This window comes from Heterodontus francisci, chromosome 1 (assembly GCF_036365525.1).
Source record: "Heterodontus francisci isolate sHetFra1 chromosome 1, sHetFra1.hap1, whole genome shotgun sequence".
Classification (NCBI taxonomy): Eukaryota; Metazoa; Chordata; class Chondrichthyes; order Heterodontiformes; family Heterodontidae; genus Heterodontus; species Heterodontus francisci.
This window is the reverse complement of record NC_090371.1, coordinates 53235988-53258713: the sequence shown is the minus strand read 5'-3', so window position 1 is coordinate 53258713 and position 22726 is coordinate 53235988. Positions and strand designations below refer to the sequence as shown.

The window sequence follows — 22726 nt, the reverse complement described above, 5'->3', positions numbered from 1 at the left end:
TATGCATCTTAAGTGCCGCAACCTTCAGGGCTACGGATCAAATGCTGGAAGGTGGGATTAGACTGGGTGGCTCGTTTTTTAGCCGGCGCAGATATGATGGGCCAAGTGGCCTCTTTCTGTGCCATAAACCTTCTATGATTTTATGATTCTATGATTAAAGAAAGTCAGCATGGATTTCTTCAGGTAAAATCATGTTTGACTAACTTGCTGGAGTTTTTTGAGGAGGTAACAGAGAGGGTTGATGAGGGCAATGCTGTTGATTTGGTGTACATGGACTTTCAAAAGGCATTTGATACAGTGCAACACAACAGACTTGTGAGCAAAGTTATAGTTCATTGAATAAAAGGGACCTTAGCAACATGGATATGGAATTGGCTGAGTGAGTGACAGAAAAACAAAGAGTAGTGGTTATTGGATGTTTTTTGGGCTGGAAGAAGGTTTGTGGTGGAGTTCCCCAGGGGTCAGTGCTGGGACCCTTGCTTTTCCTGATATATATTCATGACCTAGACCTTGGTGTACAGGGCACAATTTCAAAGTTTGCGGATGATACGAAACTTAGAAACATTGTGAACTGTGAGGAGGATGGTGTAGAGCTTCAAGAGGGCATAGACAAGTTGGTAGAATGGGTGGATAAGTGGCAGATGAAGTTCAATGCAGAGAAATGTGAAGTGATTTATTTTGGTAGGAAGAACATAGGGAGACAATATGAAATACAGGGTACAATTCAAAAGACGGTGTGCAGGAGCAGAGGGACCTCTATGCATAAGTCATTGAAGTTGGCAGGTTGAGAGAGAGATTAATAAAGCATATTGTATCCTGGGCTTTATTAATAGGGGAATAGAGTACAAGAGCAAGGAAGTTATGTTGAACTTGTACAAGACACCAATTTGGCATCAGCTGGCGTATTGCGTCCAGTTCTGGGCGCTGCACTTTAGGAAAGAGGTGAGGGCATTCGAGAGAGTACAGAAAATATTCACAAGAATAGTTCCAGCAATGAGAACTTCAGTTATGAAGATAGATTGGAGAAGTTGGGACAGTTTTCCTTGGAGAAGAGAAGGCTGAGAGATGATTTGATAGAGGTATTCAATATCACGAATGGTCTGGACAGAGTAGATAGAGAGAAACTGTTCCCACTCGTGAAAGGAATGAGGACGCGAGGGCACAGATTTGAAGTAATGCGTAAGAGAAGCAAAAGCGACATGAGAAAAAAATTTTCACGCAGAGAATGGCTAATGTCTGGAATGTGCTGCCTGACAGCATGGTGGAGGCAAGTTCAATGGCAGCATTTAGTAGGGAATTAGACTGTTAGATGAAAAGGAAGAATGTGCAGGGTTATGGGGAGAAGGTGGGGAAATGGCACTAAGTGAAGGCTGATGTCCTGCCCGCCGCTGACCAAATGGACTGCCTGGCCAGTGGCCAGGAGCCAACACCAGTGCCAGGAGGTTGCAGGTGGGGACTGCTGGTCCCCAGCAATCAGGAAGGGGAAAGGTCTGTGATCAGGAAGGGTGGAGAGAAGGTAGCAATCCAGACTTCAGGGAGGTTTGCCATCAGAACTGGGGAAGGTAGTTGATCAATGCAGGGGGAGGTCGAAAGCTTCCTTGAGGTGTCTGGGAGGAGCACTCCTGCTCCTCCTGGCCCACAAGGAGTACCAGAAAAGAAGTTGCTGACCTCTACTCTGTCACTGATGAGATTCCCAACCTCTGGCAAACCCATGCAGCAACATTAAATTTTAAATTGGACTCCTAATTGCAATTTTAAGCCCAATTTAAATATGTTAATTAAATGGCCTGTCTCTCCACACCAGGATACTCGGATGCCCAAAACTATGCCATCATTAAGAAAATGTTCTCATAGGAAAAATGAAAGTTGAGAGTTGATATGATTACTGTTTTTATAATTTTAACAGGCCTAGATAATGTTAGCTGGCTCGCTGTCTAGAACGGTAGAACCAGAGCAAGGCAGGTAAATTCAAAACTAACCTGCTGAAAAAAAGGCAAGAGGTGGGTGTGTGGCAGATTGGGGCCGAACTGCACGACTTTGATATTTTAACCGGCCCCTGACCCCTCCTTCCATATGTGGTGGGAGTGTGGACAGATTAATATTGAGGTCAATGTTGCTGCAGATTAGTTTGGAATTTAGCCACCTTCCTCTGGTTTGACTGTTCTGGACAGCTGATCATGGTCTACATTATCTAGTATCTTTAGAAACTGTAGAAACAACAATCACATCATCTCGAAACTTTCTCTTTTCCAGTGAAAACATGCCCAATTGATGAAATCACCCCATATCCAATCCCTCCATCCCTCAATCATTCTGGGTGCCTTATTATATCCTCTCACGATCTGCAATATACTTCTGTACTTAGGCAGCTGGAACTGTATATGGTATTTTAAGTGCAGTCACATCAACGATTTATAAAGTGGCAGGAATTGCCTCACTATTTCAGCTCAATATTGACCTTTTAATACATCCCAACATCTGCTATGCTTTACTCACTGTCACTAAGCATTGTTGTGATAGCGTCGATTTATTGTCAATCAGGAGCCCCAGATCTTTTGACTCTACAAAGAAAGTGATCAGGCTTACAAGCTTGAATTTAAAAGCATGTAAATTTCAGGGTGAAGCAGAAACTGAAGGAGATAAGGAGTCCGACTGTTCTGATGAATTGGGAAAGAATGGATTGGAGTCGGCAACTAGACAACATCATCCAAAGTATTGAATAAAAGTATTAAAACTAACACAACAGTTTGTGATGCAGCATTTTTTCTTTTTGTATACTTTGTTCAGGTACCTCAATCAGATATTGTTTTGTCCTCTCTTAAAAACTATAGGACATTGCAGGATTGATTTCAGTTTTCAGCCAGTCATTTAGTACTCATTGTGACACTCCTAATAAATTGGAGGGATATTGCTTTACCTTGATATTGATTTCTTATCTCCACCATTGAATTTTAATCAACATCCTCTTGTCCCCACATAGCCATAAAGGTGTAGCCTTAAGCCTCAAAAAACAGAGAACTTGAGTACTTCTTCCATGGGAGCCACAATAGATCATTTCACATTAATCTTCACTCTTGTATAAATTTCACCTCAGAGATCGTTCACCAAAGCAAATTAAAACTGAATGGCTTTTCTTTTAAAAAAAAACACATTTTTTACATGTGTCAAGTGAATCAGATTTTTATTTGTGAACCAGAGGTAATAATAACTCTGAAACTCTCACACAAGGGAAGCATTAGGAAAAGCAGCTGTCATACTTCATGAGCACTGTATAGTCAGTCAGACGTGCAATTGAACACATTTTTCTATTGTAGGAATTTGTGCAGGTGAAAAATTTATGATTTGCTTTCAGATCGCCAGGTAGACCAATTATAGTGGTTTGTCCCGCGTCCCAAGTCTGGAAGTTGATGAATTTTAAAATCTGGATAGAGTAAAGCTTTGTGCCTGATATTTAATTTTTTTTCTTTTTTAAACATTGTTGAAAGGATTGACAACGCTTGGAAATGGATTCTCCGCTCCACCCGTCTTCATTTGAACCTAGTGATGCCACTGAACAGTCTGAGAATAGTCAGAAGGTTGAGGGTCATTATTTCACATCAGAGACTTGAGCACATACTCGAGGCAGACACTTCAGTGTAGTTATAAAGAAGTGCGGCATTTCAGAAGTGATGGTTTTGTAGATTAGACATTAAAGTGAGGCCCTTTCTGCCTTCTCAGCTGGATGTAAAAGATCCTGTTCTAAGCAGATCATGAGAATTTTCCCTGGTTTCCTGGCTAAATATTTATCCTCAATCAAAATCACAAAGAAAAATTATTTGCTCATTATCTCATAACTGTTTGTGAGACCTTGCTGTGTGCAAATAGGCTGTTGCATTTTCTACATTACAACATGATTACATTTCAAAAATAGTATATTGCTGGCCTACATTGGCTTCCCCTTCCACAAAACACCTCCAAATTAAAATTCTTATCTTGATATTTGACTTCCAAAACCATGGGCTGGATTTTGTGCAGGAGGTGGGGCTCCCGGTGCCGGGCCAAAAAGGCAGGGGGAACCCCACCATCCGCATTGTTTTGGCCACTCGGAGCGATCCTCCAGTCTTTTGGAGTCAAACGTTTTAGGAGGCAGGATCCCCATGCCTTTAAAGCCGCCTCCAAAAGCTGCTAGCCAATCAGAGGGCCGACAGCTCAGCAGTATCGGCAGCGCCATTGGGAGTGGTGGCCACATTCGGTATTGTAGAGGCCTTCGATTCAGGCCCAGTAGTGGAACTCCGGAACACAGGGAGGTGAGGCGGGGTCGTCGGTGAGGGGGTGTGGAGAGATGGTCGTTTGGTCCAGGGAGAGGGGGAATGCTGATAAGATCTCAGTGGTGGCAGGAGGAGACCTTTAATTGGCTGTTACTAGGCTACTTAAGAGCCTCAATTGGCCTCTGGGTGGGAAGGATGTCGTCAGCCTATCTCGTCTCCAGGGAGATCAGGACTGGGAATCCCAGCATCAGGTTACGTGGCCGGCAGTTCCACTCCAAATCTCTGGCCTCCTCCGATATGAAACCCGCCTTCCGGATGAGCACAAGATCCAGCCCCATATTTCTCTATATCTTTGTAACTTGCTCCAGCCCTATGACTCTATTTCAGAGTGCTCCATTTCTCCAAATCTGGTCTTCTGAATATTCCCCCATCCCTGGCCTTTCACCTCATCATTGGTGGCTTCAGCCATCCAGGCCCCATAATGTGGAAACCCTTTCTTAAAACACTGTGCCTTTCCTCTTCATTGCCCTCTTTAAGACTTTCATTAAAACTTTTCTCTTTGACTATCTAGTGATAATGTCACTAGACTAGAAACCCAAAGCCCCAGGCGAATGCTATGGGGGCATGAGTTTGAATCCCACCATGGCAGATGGTGGAATTTGAATTCAGTTAATAAATCTGGAATTAAAAATTAGCCCAGTGGTGACCATGAAACCATTGTCAATTGTTGTAAAAACCCATTTGGTTCACTAATGCTCTTTAGGGAAGGAAATATGCCATCCTTACCTGGTCTCGCCTACATGTGACTCTAGACAATGTGGTTGAATCTGAAATGGTCTGGCAAGCCACTCAGTTGTATCAAACCACTACAAAGCCTAAAAAAAGGAATGAAACTGGACGGACCACCCGTCTTCCACCAAGACACTGGAAACAACAGTGAGGAGAGGCTTTCACTGGAACGATGGAGGTAGAGAGGCAACATGATAGAGGTTTACAAAGTTATGAGTGGCATGGACAGAGTGGATAGTCAGAAGCTTTTTCCCAGGGTGGAAGAGTCAGTTACTAGGGGACATAGGTTGAAGGTGCGAGGGGCAAAGTTTAGAGGGGATGTGCGAGGCAAGTTCTTTACACAGAGGGTGGTGAGTGCCTGTAACTTGCTGCCGGGGGAGGTGGTGGAAGCAAGTACGATAGCGACGTTTAAGAGGCATCTTGACAAATACATGAATAGGATGGGAATAGAGGGATACGGTCCCCGGAAGTGCAGAAGGTTTTAGTTTAGACAGGCATCAAGATCGGCACAGGCTTGGAGGGCCGAATGTCCTGTACCTGTGCTGTACTGTTCTTTGACAACGGCAAACCCAGCCCTGTCGGCCCTCCTTACTAACATCAGGTGGCTTGTGCCAAAATTTGGAGAGCTGTCCCACAGAGTAGCCAAGCAACAGCCTGACATTGTCATACTCACAGAATCATACCTTACAATGTCCCAGTCACCACCATCATCATACCTGGGTATGTCCTGTCCCACAGGTAGGACAGACCCACAAGAGGTGGCGGCACAGTGATATACAGCCGGGAGGGAGTTGCCCTGCGAGTCCTCATTGACTCCGGACCCCATGAAGTCTCATGGCATCAGATCAAACATGGGCAAGGAAACCTCCTGCTGATTACCACCGACTGCATCCCCCCTCAATTGATGAATCAGTGCTTCTGCATGTTGAACACCAATAAGAAGAAGTACTGAGGGTAGCAAGGGCACAAAATGTATAAATGGGTGGGGGACTTCAATGTCTGTCACCAAGAGTGGCTTGGTAGCACCACCATTGGCCGTAAAGGACATAGCTGCTAAACTGGGTCTGCAGCAGGAGTTGAGGGAACCAACAGGAGAGAAAAATCTACTTGACCCTTGTCCTCAACAATCTACCTGTCTCAGATGCATCTGTCCATGACAGTATTTGTAGGAGTGACCACCGCACAGTCCTTGTGGAGACCCCAAGTCCAGTGTTCACACTGAGGATACCTACCATCGTGTTGTGTGACACTGCCACGATGCGAAATGGAATGAACTTCAAACAGATTAGCAACTCAAAACTGGGCATCCGTGAGGCACTGTCAGCCATCAACAGCAGCAGAATTGTATTCAACCATGGTCTGTAACCTCATGGCATGGCATAACCCCCACCATTACCATCTAACCAGGGCTCCAAACATGGTTCAATGAAGAGTGCAGAAGGGCATGCCATTCCGATAATAATCTGCCTTCCTGTTTTTGCCTCACATTTATCCACATTATACTGCATCTGACATGCATTTGCCCACTTACTCAACCTGTCCAACTCACCCTGAAGCCTCTCTGCATCCTCCTCACAACTCACCCTCCCACCCAGTTTTGTGTCATCTGCAAATTTGGAGATATTACATTCAGTTTCCTCACCTAAATCATTAATATATATTGTGAATAGTTGGGATCCCAGCACCAATCCCTGCGGTACCCCACTAGTCACTTCCTGCCATTCGGAAAAATACCTGTTTATTCCTACTCTTTGTTTCCTGTCTGCCAATCAATTTTCTATCCAGCGCAATACACTACCCTCAATACCATGCGCTTTAATTTTGCACACTAATCTCTTATGTGGGACCACATCCACTGGCTCCCTCTCATCAACTCTACTAGTTACATCCTCAAATAGTTACAGCCTTGGTCCAAGCATGGACTAAACAGCTGAACTCCAGAGGAGCATTGAGAGTGACTGCCCTTGACATCAAGGCAGCATTTGACCGAATATGGCAGCAAAGAGCCCTAGCAAAACTGGAGTCAATGGGAATCAGGAGGAAAACTCTCCATTGGTTGGAGTCATAACTAGCACAAAGGAAGATAGTTGTGGTTGCTGGAGGTCAATCTTCTCAGTCCCAGGACATCGCTGCAGGATTTCTTCAGGGTAGTGTCCTAGGCCCAACCATCTTCAAGTGCTTCATCAATGAACTTCCCTCCTCATAAGGTCAGAAGTGGGAATGTTCGCTAATGATTGCACAATGTTCAACAATATTCGCGACTCCTCAGGTACTGAAGCACACCATGTCCATATGCAGCAAGACCTGGACAACATCCAGGCTTGTGCTGATAAATGGTAAGTAACATTCGCACCACACAAGTGCCAGGCAATGACGATCTCCAAAAAGATAGCATCTAATCATCTTCCCTTGGTGATCAATGGCATTACCATCGCTGAATCCCCCTCTATCAACATCCTGGATGTTACCATTGAGCAGAAACTGAACTGGACCAGCCATATAAATGCTGTGGCTACAACAGCAGGTCAGAGGCTGGGAATTCTCTGGCGAGTAAGTCACCTCCTGTCTCCCCAATGCCTTTCCACCATCTACAAGGCACAAATCAGGAATGTGATGAAATACTTTCCACCGGCCTGGATGGGTGCAGCTCCAGCAACACTCAAGAAGCAAAACACCATCCAGGACAAAGCAGCTCGCTTGATTGGCATCCCATCCACCACCCTCAACCTTCACTCCCTCCACCACCGACGCACAAAGCAGTGTGTACCATATACAAACTGCACTGCAGCAACTCACCAAGGCTGCTTAGACAGCACCTTCCAAAGCCACGACCTCTGCCTGCTAGAAGGACAAGAGCAGCAGATGCATGGGAACACCACCACCTGTAAACCCCCCTCCAAACCACACACCATCCTGACTTGGAACTATGTTGCTGTTCCTTCACTGCCGCTGGGTCAAAATCCTGGAACTCCCTTTGTAACAGCACTGTGGGTATACCTACACCCCAAGGACTGCAATGGTTGAAGAAGGCAGCTCACCACCACCTTCTCAAGGGCAATTAGGGATGGGCAACAAATGCTGGTCATGCCAGCAACGCCCACATCCTGAAAACGAATAAAAAAAATCATCATAATAGACTTAATTTTGTTTTTCCACCGCTAGGAGAAGTGGCGGGCGAAAAAAATGGTGACCCGTGCAGGCTGTGCACCGCCATGCCGCTGAAATCTGCAGCGGCTCATTAAAATATGCGGGACACCCCCGATCACATGGCGGGGGCAGCCACAGCGATGCTGTGAACGCCGTCAGCTGCCTCTGCACAGGCGTTGGCACCGTTTATAAAGGGCTGCCATCCCTGCCCAGAGACTGCAGAGTTGAACGCCGTAGCCGCCCACTATTCCGCAAATAATAGTACGCCCCATTCTCCTGCCCCTGCAAACCACTTAGATTGCAGGATTGCCCTCTCCCCCCAACAACTGCACAAAATGCAGAGGTCACCCCTTCTGCCACCCACCCCACCCCACTACAAATGTAGAGTTGGCCCCGTCTCCCCCCCACCCCAGTACAATAAAAATCCTAAGTTCCCCCTGTCCCACCTTTTTTTTTTATTCAGGGATGTGGGCATCACTGGCCAACCCAGCATTTATTATCCATCCCTAATTGCCCTTGAAAAGGTGGTGGTGAGCTGCCTTCTTGAACCGCTGCAGTCCATTTGGGGTAGGTACACCCACAGTGCTGTTAGGAAGGGAGTTCCAGGATTTTGACCCAGTGACAGTGAAGGAACGGCGATATAGTTCCAAGTCAGGATGGTGTGTGACTTGGAGGGGAACTTGCAGGTGGTGGTGTTCCCATGCATTTGCTGCCCTTATCCTTTTAGTTGGTAGAGGTTGCGGGTTTGGAAGGTGCTGTCTAAGGAGCCTTGGTGCGTTGCTGCAGTGCATCTTGTAGATGGTACACACTGCTGCCACTGTGCGTCGGTGGTGGTGGGAGTGAATGTTTGTAGATAGGGTGCCAATCAAGCGGGCTACTTTGTCTTAGATGGTGTCGAGCTTCTTGAGTGTTGTTGGAACTGTACCTATCCAGGCAAGTGGAGAGTATTCCATTACACTCCTGACTTGTGCCCTGTAGATGGTGGACAGGCTTTGGGGAGTCAGGAGGTGAGTTACTCGCCTCAGGATCCCTAACCTCTGACCTGCTCTTGTAGCCACGGTATTTATATGGCTACTCCAGTTCAGTTTCTGGTCAGTGGTAGCCCCTAGGATGTTGATAGAGGGGGATTCAGCGATGGTAATGGCGTTGAATGTCAAGGGGAAATGGTTAGATTCTCTCTTGTTGGAGATGGTCATTGCCTGGCACTTGTGTGGCGCGAATGTTACTTGCCACTTATCAGCCCAAGCCTGGATATTGTCCAGGTCTTGCTGCATTTTTACATGGACTGCTTCAGTATCTGAGGAGTCACAAATGGTGCTGAACATTGTGCAATCATCAGCGAACATCCCCACTTCTGACCTTATGATTGAAGGAAGGTCATTGATGAAGCAGCTGAAGATGGTTGGGCCTAGGACACTACCCTGAGGAACTCCTGCAGTGATGTCCTGGAGCTCAGATGACCTCCAACAACCACAACCATCTTCCTTTACGTTAGGTATGACTCCAGCCAGCCGAGGGTTTTCCCCCTGATTCCCATTGACCTCAGTTTTGTGAGGGCTCTTTGATGCCATACTCAGTCAAATGCTGCCTTGATATCAAGGGCAGTCACTCTCACCTCACCTCTTGAGTTCGGCTCTTTTGTCCATGTTTGAACCAAGGCTGTAATGAGGTCAAGAGCTGAGTGGCCCTGGCGGAACCCAAACTGAGCGTCACTGAGCAGGTTATTGCTAAGCAAGTGCCGCTTGATGGCACTGTTGATGACACCTTCCATCACTTTACTGATGATTGAGAGTAGGTTGATGGGGCGGTAATTGGCCGGGTTGGACTTGTCCTGCTTTTTGTGTACAGGACATATCTGGGCAATTTTCCCTGGACAGGAAAATGAAGGTGCTAGTGCCACCCGTTGCACAGAAGATCCGAAACCTCAGGTAAGATCACGGGGAATTGTATTTAAATGTATTCATGACTTTATACAAATATTTAAAGTCGTGTCCGGTCGTTGAGCGGCTGAGGGGGCTGCCATGGAGCCTTGTCGCCGCCGGGAAGATCTGGCCCGGCAGTCCCAACTCTGGGCTTCGTGGCGGGCCGCTGCAACTCCGATCTTCTGGCTCCCCCACACCACAGAGCCTGACTTCATTGATGGAACCCGCCGGCACTGCCCCTAGCACCATGATCGCCACTGGTATAAAACATTTCGTGCTTGCAGCCTCAAGGATCAGCAGACCTATCTCCAAATAACTTAAATTGGAGCTTTTACATAATTCAAAATGTTTTTGCTTCCTTTATTTTGTTAAAGTCACCTCCAGCCTGCAGCCAAAGTGAATGACATGGCAGCCAGCAGTCAGTATCCCGCCACACAGTTTAGTGATGTCTCCCAGTACGTTCGCCTCCAGGCTGCCAGGGAAAGGTGGGAAGTCCTCTTCTCTGCAGATGGAGTGCGAAGATCCTCTTGCCTCACCAAGGCAGCCTGGATTCAGGTAGCAGAGGAGGTCTTGATCCATGGGGTAACTCAAAGAACATGGATGCAGTGCCGCAAGAGAATCAATGACTTAGAACATAGAACAGTACAGCACAGTACAGGCCCTTCGGCCCATGATGTTGTGCCGAACCTTTAACCTACTCTAAGATCAAACTAACTACCTACCCTTCATTCTACTATCATCCATGTACCTATCCAAGAGTTGCTTAAATGCCCCTAATGTATCTGCTTCTACTACCACCGCTGGCAGCGCATTCCATGCACCCACCACTCTCTGTGTAAAGAACCTACCTCTGACATCTCCCCGAAACCTTCCTCCAATCACCTTAAAATTATGCCCCCTGGTGATAGCACTTTCCACCCTGGGAAAAAGTCTCTGACTATCCACTCTATCTATGCCTCTCTTCATCTTGTACCCAAGTGCTGGAAATACTCAGCAGGTCTGGCAGCATCTGTGGAGAGAAGCAAAGTTAATGTTTAAAGTCTGTGACCTTCCATCAGAACTCCATCAGACTTGCTCCATTAATTTCCTCCATGGCTATGTTTTTAAGGTAGAGGGTACGCAAGGAATGCAGTGGAATGTGTGAGCAGCCTTGGTGCCATTCACAAAATGAAAATTGAATCAAGATGAAGATTGACATTGTTTAAGTGATTGGATGTGTCGTGCGAAAGCCAATACAGAATGAGTGATGTTGCTGCATGTATGCAATTGTTGTGATGCATCATTTGCCATGTCATTAAATCTGCACTGTCTCCTGCAGGATAAACAAAGCCACAACCAGCGCTAGCATGCTAACACAGGAGGAAAGGTCCCTTACATCAGGTTGCTGACCATGGCTGAGGAAGAGGCCTCTGAGATCGCGAGAGAGGAGGGAGGCAGGGTGAACGGAGATAGCGAGGCAGGAGCCACAAAGTGCACGGATGAAATGTTATCTCTGCTCTTATAGCTATATGTGGAAACTGAAGGAAATTGTTTGAAATCATGTGAAGCACATGCTTAAAGTGCCTTTGTTTGTGTCTGCACTGCAGTTGCCCGCACTCGAGTCGCAGAACGCCTCCTGGCCCAAGAATCCTCTTCTGAGGAGGAAGAAGAAGCCGATGCCCCAGAGGGTGCACCATCAGCTGCCTCTTCTTCCACCTCCGCCACAGCAGATACATCCACATGGTCCAGGGAGGCGGACGGGGGGGGCGTTTAAAATTAGAATCAGGGTCACAAGCTGGTGTGCACAACACAGATGCATCCCAGCAGCTGAGGGAGCATGTGCCAGCCGGGTACCCAGACAATTGGAGGACTGCTGAGGACCAGGCCCATGCTCAGCCCCACGCTCATGATGATCCTCTGTTTGTTGCTACGAGAAGTCTGCCTGATGCACAGCAAAGCCATGTGGAAAATATGTCAGAGATGCCTCAGGTCATACATGGCTTTGCACGTGCCATGGAGCAGCCCGTGCAAGCCATGACATCTGCCATGTCCCAGCATTTGAGCGCATGACGTCCTCAGTTGAGAGCCTGGTGAGCTCCGTGGCGAGACTGGCTGAGCACTCAAGCCATATGCGATCTGACCTGCACTTCCATCGCTGTTGCCGTGAGCTCCATGCAGCAGAGTCTAAGCAAGAGGGGGATGAGGAACCTGGACCTCCTTGCAGGTGCTCCTTCCCCTCAGGAGACAGGCAGGTGCCATCATGCACACAGATGGAGGAGGAGCATGTGCCAGCTGCCCCGGGGCCTTCCTCTCAGGAAACCCCCAGGGTAAATAGCATCGTGTCCATCCCTGTCCACCCACCACCCCCCCCACCCCCACCCCCCGACATTGACTCTCTTACCTCCAGCAGAACACAAGAATACAAGAAATAAGAGCAGGAGTAGACCATATGACCCATCAAGGCTGCTCCGCCATTCAAAACGATCATGGCTGATTTTAGGAGGTGAGCATATGGGGGATTCTCAAACACCATTGCTGCAGGCCCCCAGTAGGATGGAGCCATCAAGACCCCTTTCCTCCAGAGCACGCCTGCCACGGTCATCCACAGCAATGGGGCAGCGCACTGAGCAGACTGCCTCCACCTCAGCTGCTAATGTCAAGGTAGCACCTCGACGTAGTGGCAGGAAAAGAAAATTGAAACAGTTTTGAGCATGAAGGTGGCACGGGTGATGTAGAAAGGTTCATCATTGCAGGATGTATTGAAACATTTTTATTTCATGCAAAATTTGATCCACTCTCGGTAATGTTTGCATGGTTACAGATGGATACAAAGAAGTTTTTTGAGGTCTATGGCAGGAATACAATGATGATGGCAAAGCATCTCAGGAAATGTTCAGTGTCCATATCTCATTGAAATTTGAGCTGTCACTCTTCGATGATGGCTGTTTTCCTATTGATGATAAATAACTTTTTCCAATTCTGTCTTGCCTTACTTTTGTTTTCTACGGTCATAACCTAATGCTGCTTGCAGTGGTGTGTAGTCGCATTCATCATAGCCCATGGATAATTTCAAATGCCAATCACATGAAAGTGCAGCCACGTTTCATTAAGATTGCAGAGATGAATAAGATCTCACGCAAAAGGGAATTTCTGTGGGGAATTGTTATGTTTCTCCTCCCAACGTTCCTTGATGATGTGGCTTATTGTTGGCTGAAACGTGCACAAATTAGGTTCTCATGCACCGTGCATGTGTCTCCATGGCCCTCATATTGATGATGGTATCATTGTCATTCTTGTCCTTTTCCTCACCCTCTTCATAGTCATCCTCATCTGAGGAGGACTGATGTTCCTCCTGCTCCTCCGCCTGCAGAATGTTGCCGCGTCTAATTGCAAGTTGTGCAAGGCACAGTCGACAGTAATTATTTGTGACACCCTCTGTGGCGTGTACTGAAGAGCCCCTCCAGTCTGGTCAAAGCAACGGAATCGCATTTTCAGCATGCCAATGGTGTGTTCAAAGATGGCTCTGGTGGATGCATGTGCAGCATTGTACCTCTCTTCAGCAGCGCTTTGGGGATGATTTATTTTTACTTATTTATTTATTTTATTTATTTAGAGATACAGCACTGAAACAGGCCCGATGGCCCACCGAGTCTGTGCCGACCATCAACCACCCATTTATACTAATCCTACATTAATCCCATTACCCTCTCACATCCCCACCTTCCTTCAATTCCCCTATCGCCTACCTATGATGTACTGATGTCATCAACCATGTATAAAGGTAGTAACCCTTGTCACCCAGGATCCAGACATCCACTTTAGTTGGTTCCTTGAAAACTGCTGGCAGCTGGGAGTTCCTCAAAATGTAGGAGTCATGACAGCTCCCTGGGAAATGTGCGCAAACATGCATGACTCTTCTCCTGTGGTCGCAAACCAGCTGCATGTTTAAACAGTGGAAGCATTTGTGATTGACAAAGACAGCAGGCTGGTCCCAGGGAGCTCTAATAGCCATGAATACAGTCAATCACCTCTTGCACTCTCGGGAAGCCAGCAATGGTGCTGAAGGCCGCAGACCTTGCTGCCTGGCTGCCTTGTCTGCAGGTAAGTAGATGAAATCACTGGCACATTGAGAAGGGACATTGGTCACCTCCTTGATGCACCTGTGGGTTACAGGCTGCGAGATACCACATATGTCGGCCATGGATCCCTGGAAGGAGCCGCTGGAGAAAAAATTGAGTGCAGCAGTCACCTTGAGGGCAACTGGCATATGATTCCCACTGAAGCCGAGCGGATGCAGGATTCTACACATTTTTGTGATCATTTCACACGACATTCTTAGACATCTCTGGCATTGCCTCGCTAACATTTGAAGGTCATTTGCCCTTGTCCTGAGAATGTGATGACATACCAGTGTCCATCTTCAATAAGGACGTTCTTGGATGTTATCATTCGAAGCATTCTCACCTTCCTGTTCTGCCTGTTGCTGCACTCAGGCATTGTGAGTTGAGGGAAAAGAGCCCTCCTTAGTCTCTCTCTTTGTTCTTCTTCCCATGGTACTAGACAAATTGGGTGTATGAGACCCTTGTGACTGTGGTTTTACTGAATGATAAATAAGCAAAGCGGGCAATTCAGCCCTCTGTTGCTAGTGAGCTGAAACATCGAGGCAATGAACAGCTCCTTTATATCTGCCTTCAAATTGCAGCCAGGTAGAAGACACAACCACTGTCGCTTGCCTCCTCCCACTCTCCTTACAATTCATGGTTTCCATTATCGTTGGAGAAAATGGTGCGAGTGGAATTCAGGGGAAGTCTCCCCACCTTCCAACATCCTCCTGCAATCTTCCAACTTGAACCCATCACCCTTGACCCACCCAATGTTACCATTACCCTTCCCTCTGTTACCATTGACCCCCCTCCCCATTAGCATGTAAAGTGTAATCATCAATGTATTCATACGATCCCTCCCCCTTGTTCTTACTGAAGTTACTATCGACATGCCGACTCTTACCCTTGAACCTCCACATATTGATCTGACCATTGTTGCCAAGTCTCGTTCCCCTCCATATGAAGTTGTTGAATACCCACCCATTAGTCTTGACCTTCCCTCTTACAGAATCCATTTGCCCCCATTGACTGTGACTATTCCCTCGGCTTGCCAGTCCCCTCAATTTGCCCCACAGCTCCCCGTTGTCAACAGCACACATCCCTCCCTTTAGGCCCTTGCCAAATATCTTCCCACAGAACTGATCTAATCCATTCAACAACCCGGACACTCCACTCTACCCTGCCCTGCTCCTCCATGTACCCGATTGCCTCACCCTTCCATCCCAGACTATCCTCTCCTGCTCCTTCATGTTGCCCCGCCCATGCTCTAGCCGCCATTCCCTCAGATGTTTCACCCTTGCTGGTGCCGAGCCTGGAGCAAACATCCATTACAATGCTGGCGTTAGCTTAGCGGCTGAGTGAAAGACAGAAGAGCACAAACCTGAGACTCAATTGCACAAATCCAACTGTTGCACACCTCGTTGAAACATTCGTGAAACAGGTAGCATGGGAAAATCACTCGCTGTTCAGTAAATCTGGCAGGTAGAACTAAATAGTAACGATGTATAGGGTAATGAGTATTCATGTTATTTAAATGAATGCAAAGCTGCAATCTGCCGCCATGCTGAGGGGAACCCCAGAACGCTGCAAACCCGCTGCCTCTAAAGTATCCCGTCGTTGGGAATTATATCACCCCGCATACCACCAAATCCGCCGCAGTGGACTGCATAAAATTCCCCCTATTGTTTGTTGTTTTCCTGATGGATCAGATTACCTTGGTTATCATGATAGACTTGGGAAACTAGGACAATAACCACTATATTATCACACCTGAGCCTCAGTGAATGGAAGATATCTCAAGTGATAGAAGCTAGATAGGCTAACTGGAACCATGATATCTGTTACAATAGTCTGCTGGAGTTAGCTTAATTGTCGTCAGGGGTGGGAGAGGAATTTCTCAGTTTTTCCTACAATGGCCTATGGTTTTACCTCACCTAGGAGATAGCATGATGGGCAAGGGAAGTGGTGTGATTGGGTTGATGGTACATATTGGTGGCACCTTGCCAGGATGGATCAGTTTTGATGGACCAGTTAGTCTTCTCCTTGTTTATGAACTTGTTTGGAGCTGGGGGAAACGTATAAATAACTGACAACTGATGGCACAAAAAAATACTGAAGCCCTAAATACCAGAAAGAAAAACAGTTAGGAAATGGCTAAAATAGACACCTTAATATTACTGTGCCCTTTGTATGTCCTCCAGTATACTTACCGCTTCCAAGCAATCCTGGTGCCCATTTCAAATGAAGGTGATTTACACTGGATGCTATCCATGCCAGAATGGTGGTATATGTATGCAGAACAGACAAACCCAAAACTAACATTTAAAATGAAGGGCTTTCACTAACGTTAAAGCTATTTCTTCCTTCATTTCCCTCAGGTCATTCAATATGTCCTGTCAAGTTCCAGCAGTTTGTCCACCTGCAGCTTAACTAACTTCTCTAATGCATTCCTTTAATTTGTTTCATAGATCTTCTCTCACCCTTAACCAATTCATGATTCAACGACTTACCAAAATCCTTTCTTATGTAACCAACAATGATGTGAAGAACTTGTTAAATATCCATGTCAATTTTAGCTTATTCTCTCAAGTCACTGTTTTTAGGAATCCCTCTTTACATTTCATAACTCATTACTGAAATATTTGTAGAATCCTTTACCGTGCTTTTTAATACTTTTTGCGATCCTCTTCTCATGCCATCTCCTTGCTTTCCTTATCTTTCTCAACTTTCTGCCATATTTTCTCATATTCGCTTTTATTTTTAATCATAACTATAGGGTTGATATGCTCTCATCTTCAATTTTAGTTTGCTTCTAACCTCTATTCACAAAGCTGAAATTTTAAGTTATTTCTGTATTTTTTAAGTATACATTCATTCTGCCCTTAATTGGTTGGGACATAGGAGTAGGGATAAAGGAAACATTCTCTGATTGGCAGGCTGTGACACGTGCTGTTTACCAGGCTTCAGCTTTTTACCCGATACATTAATGACTTAGCTAAAGAAATAGAGTGTTGTATACCCAAGTTTGCAGGTGACACTAAGTTAGGAGGCACAGTATGTTGCGTAGATGGGAGGAGGAAGTGACAAAGTTATACAGACTAAATAAAAGGGCAAACCTATGACAAATGGGGTCCAATGAGTGGAAATGTGGGTCTGAGAAAGACAAATCAGAATATTTTCTTAATGATGAGATAATAGAAACTGTGGAGGAGCAAAAGGATTTAGGAGCCCTTGTACACAAAGCACTTAAAGCTAGTGCACATGTAGAAAAAGTAATGTAAAGGCGGGGGGTTAGAATTCTATCTAGAAGATTGGCCTTCCTCAGTTCCTGTGTTCCTTTGCGATGTTTTAAAAAAACGTTGTTGATAAATAGGGTGATTCAAGGCTTCCCTCCTGACAAGACACAAGGAAGATGTGGGGTGGTACCATCCTCAAAATGGTAATGACTTATCACTCCATTCCTGCTTTTGCTGTGGCCATCTCAATTCTTTCCTGAGCCGACTGCTGGTGCCTGGAATTTCCACATAAGTTAGGAAGTAAGCCCTTTTAATATGCAAATTGGGGTTGTATGACATACATAGTGTCCCATGTTAGGACAGCACTGGGCTGAGAATGCACGCTGCACACTGTGTCCAGTATGTATTGGTGGTGCAGCTGAACAGGAACTCATAAGTTCAATTTTACAATATATTTGTGAGGCCAGGAGGACCAGGAGAGCTCTTCCAGACTCCAAAGGGGGAGGGACTTCAGGGGAGGGGCCTCCTAATCGGGCACACTGTGCCCCATCGAAGGCCCATCCCCGTGGCACAAACCTGCCCCACTGGACCACCTCCCCCTGCTCTCTCGAGCAACCGTCACACCCTTCACTGTGGCCCAGCCGATTTTCCCTGGAGAGGCCCGACACACTTACATCTATCCTGCGGCCTCTTCCATCTTGCTGGTCCCGGCTGGTGCTGCTGGGATTGAGGAGTTGCCAGCCCGCTGATTGTCCAGCAACTCTTGGAGGCAAGACTTCCTGCCTCAGAGGGGCGAAAGGCCCGACCTCTTCCAATTAAGGGCCTGGGTCATGCAAAATCACTGCTTGATCTCCGGGCCAGGCGGAGGCAGGCTTGCCCCCAACTTTTTTGCTGGTGGGCGGGGCCTCTGCCACAAGGTACAATTCTGGCCAATGGTCCTCATGACTGAAGACTGTTCCCCTTGGAAGGCAACAGAATTTATAGACACCTGAATGAAGAAAGAACCAGCAGCAGATTATCTGCAGGCAATGGTTATCTCCTCTCTCCAATGGCCGCGTGGTACATGTGGTAATGGATTTTATGCAACCTCAAGCATTTTTTAAGTGAATACAAATCGCATTTTTCTTCACAGCTTTGAAACTTGACATCCAGTCCTATATCACCACAGATATATTATGGCAAAACCATGGCCGCTGAGCTATTCTTAACTTCCAGTGATCATTTAAATGGTATTACTGCTTTGTAGCATGGCTTTATATGCTGCATCTAGAATCACATTGGGAATACAACCCTTAAATGGTCCCTTGGAAATCAATGAGAATCAAAATCAACTCTAAAATCAGACAAGCATTTCTTCCAGAAATGTAGATTAAAATCCATCCAAATTTAGGAGGGACTGTCATGGTCCTGTAGGTTTTTTCTGGGAAGATGTGGTTTGCCTTTAAGGCTTGCAAAGGATCAGTATTGCTTTAAGAACCAGCAAGCCTCAGGAGTAATAGGAAGGTGCATTTTCATTGACTTTGAAACAGCCATTTGGAGACTACGATTCAAAGGGTGCATTCTCGTTACCATAGATACAGCCACTGGGAGGGAGTGTCAAACAATACATTTGTTACAATTCAATTTTGAACTGGCTTTTTAGATGAAGACAGTTTGTTCTAAGAGAACACAGACACAGAGGACACACAGCTGGTTTTAGCACCTGAAAAAAGAGCTCTCTACCATTTAAACTAAAGGAATAGGATTTTAGTCTGTTTAATTATTATCTCTCAGGATTCTAAAAGAAAAGTCAAGCCAAAACAGAGATCTCTGGTAATTTAAACTGAAGGAAGGAAAGTTAGACTGTGACAATCTTTTATCCCTCAAAAACTCTCAAGTCAGATTGATTCTATTGAAAGTGTTTGCAAGTCATTAATTGTTGAAATTTGCTGGAGAAGAAAAGCATCACCTACTGCTGGAGTTAGACTATGGACTGTTGTACTGTGGAAGAACCTTTTTTTTCACATCGGACAGCAACCAAAATTGGACTGTAAATTTTCAAGGACTCTAATTTTTCTATTTTAAATGTTATTTATATCTTCATAGTGTTTAAGAATTTAGTTCTTCTAATTAAACAGTTAATTTGTTGATTTAAAGACACTTGATTTGGTTAGCCTCATTCGGAGGTTAATAGATGGTACAATTTGGCTGGGTCTTTCTTTAATTTCAAGAGTTTAAAATGATATGTTAGGCAATCTGTGGAGCAACGGGATTGAATTAACAGAGCATTTCTCCCACCACAATGAGAATCGTATATTTTGATTGGGGGCTTTGACTGGAGCGGTCGGTTGTAACAGGAGGACATTTATTCTGCTTCCTAGTCTGTCCCAGATATTACTCTTAAATGTAAAAGATGTTGTGCACTTCAGGTAATAAAGGCAACCAAGGCAATTGAGCACTCAATGGATAAATAAGCTCATAAATTTGTCATGTTACTGTATGGATGACCCAACACAATTTCTATTCACTTAGCTGTGAAAGGATGTCTCAAATGCACAAAACTCCTTGGACAAACGGCAATATCTATTATATTGTGTAATTGCTAAACTGAAGTGGAAAGAATAAATGATCAATTCCAGTTACAATAAAGGTCAAGTCTTAAGAACCCCAGATCAAAACATTAGGCAATTATATTTTTCAATATAAATAGCATGACAAGAATGACTCCCCCCGCCCCCACGATTGCCTTTTCCACTCACATATACCACAAACACACACAGATATATTTGCACTCTCCCATTGGCTCTGTCATGATGTCATTGAAATTGAATTTGATGTAGCCCTTTAAGATCAGATCAGCACTTCAATCAGACGCCATGTGACAAGCAGAAAGAGGTTTCTATACTTACTCGAGAATTTGCCACCTCCAGTGAAACATTCTGAGGTGAGGCGCCGGGCACTGCAAAAATACAAGAAAAATAGATAATTAAAGGGCAGAAGAAGAAAGCACTAAGTGAGTTATAATTCATTATGGACTGAATTTTCACTTAACTGGCCTGTTGGGTCCAAAAGGTGCAGGAAAGGCGGAAGTCAGAATTCCCCTGCACGCTTTGCATTTTAACTCCCACCCTGGAAGCCAGCCTGATTGACCAGGTAGGTCCATGTCAGGTGGGCAGGAGTGGCGATCTTGGAGGGGGCTGATGTTGGGGTGGGCGCGGAGGGGGGGAGGTGAGTCGATCAGAGGGCAAGGGGAAATGGGGATTGATCCTGGGTGAGCTGCCATTCCCTGAATGAGCATGGGGGGATTCAAGGCCCAGAGGTGGGAGAGGGATCGGAGGCCCGGTGGTGGGAGGGGGATTGGAGGCTCAGTGATAGAAGGGGATTGGAGGCCCGGTGATGGGAGGGGGATTGGAGGTTCGGGAGCTTCATGGTGGGATCAGGTACCTAGGGGGAAGGGTGCCCGATCATGAAGGCTTCTCAGGCAAGTACCTGAATCCAGGAAGTAGGTGTAAAGGCATTCACCGCCTGAATGGGCCAAGTCCTCACCTTGCTGAAACTGTCAGGTTTCCCCAGTCATGGAGAAACATTAATGACCATGAGGCCTCATTATCATTTTTAAAGTACCAACCCGTCTCCTTGAAGTGGGTTGGTTGTCCACCCACCTTCTGGCCTCAGTTAAAGCCGAAAGTGGACGGGTTGGATGTGGGTTTGAGTCAGGAAACAGACTTTTCAGACTTTAACACCCGCTCCCCACCGGATCCATACAAACCCATTTTTAAGGTTAAAATTCAGCCCAACATGCATGTCCTGTACATGGTCAAATATCCAAGCGATTCTGCCAACTGGCTGCAGAACCCTATGGCGTTCTACATTTACTCTGGAGCATGTAATCACTTACAATTTGAATTTGCTTACTTTTACCATAAACATAAAGCACGTGAGCAGGAGAGGCATGTCATCCTTGGATGGTAGACAGTGGTGTTCCCCAAACGTCAGTGCTGGGACAACAGCGTTTTTTTGATATATATATATAAATGACTTGGATCTTGAAATACAGAATTGAATTCCAAAATTTGCCCATGATACCAAACTTGGAGGAGTGGTAAACAGTGAGGATGATAGGAACCGCCTGATATAGGACATAGATAGGCTAGCAGAATGGGCAGCTAGTAGCAGATGGAATTTAATACAGGCAAGTGTGAGGTGATGCATTTTAGCAGTAGGAATAGAGAGAGGCAAGATAGATTTAATGACACAGTTCTAAAGGGCTGAATTTTGCTTTCTTGCCGCCGGAAGTGGCGGCAAGTGAAAAAAATGGCAGCCGGCACTACCTCTGCGCAGGCGCTGGCGCCATTTTTAAAGGGCTGCCAGCCCTGGCCAGTGACTGCAGGGTTGAACCCAGTACCACCATCCCCCCACTACACCGAAAATAAATGTTAGCCTCAATTCCCACCCCCAAAACATTGGCAGAGCTGGCTCTTTCTCTCCCCAACTGCACAACTACAGAGGTCCCCCCTTCCCTCCCACCATACTACAAATGCAGAGTAGATCCCATGTCCCCCACCCCCACTACACTAAAATCTTGAGTTCCCTCCTTTCCCACCTCAGTGGTGCCAGCTTTCCCTGGACAGGAAAGTGAAGGCGCGTGAGTGCTGCCCTCTGAACAGAAGATCCAGATCCAATGGTAAGATCGCGGGGAATTGTATTTAAATGCATTCATAACGTTTATTTAAATATTTAAAGTCAGGTCCCATCTCCGAGCGGTGGAGGAGTTACCACGGAGCCTCGCCACCACCAGGATGATCAGGCCCAGCAATCCCTGCATTGGGCTCCGTGGCAGGCTGCTGCCACTCCAGTCTTCCAGCCTGACGTCAGGAGGTGAACAAAATTCTGCCCAAAGGGTGTGCAGGAACAGAGGGACCTGGGCGTCGATCTTTGAAGGTGGCAGGAGTTCTGGTCACCACACTTCAGGAAAGATGTGAGGGTCCTTGAGAGGGTGCAGAGAAGATTTACCTGAATAGTTACAAGGATGGCGGATTTTAGTTCCAAGGTTAGGTTGGAAAAGCTGGGGTTGTTCTCCTTGGAACAAAGGAGATTGCGGTGAGATTTAATAAAAGTGTACAATATTATGACAGGCTTAGATAAGTTAGACAAGGAAAAGCTGTTCCTATTAATTAATGGTACACGGACTAGGTGACGCAGATTGAAAGTTTTGGGCAAAAGATGCAGGGGGAATATCAGGAAGCACTTTTTTTACGCAGTGGGTGGTAATGACCTGGAACTCACTGCCCACAAGGTGGTGGAAGCAGAGACGATCAATGACT

The 22726-nt window shown here is 46.1% G+C and overlaps 1 protein-coding gene across 1 annotated transcript in view; it reads right to left on the bottom strand.

The window, feature by feature from the left end:
- dcc (DCC netrin 1 receptor) overlaps positions 1-22726 on the bottom strand; it is a 1023267-nt gene that overhangs the window by 258118 nt on the left and 742423 nt on the right. The window contains exon 14 of the mRNA XM_068054526.1: positions 20312-20361. Within this exon, the coding sequence (XP_067910627.1) occupies positions 20312-20361 (50 nt within the window). The remainder of the gene's footprint in view (positions 1-20311; positions 20362-22726) is intronic.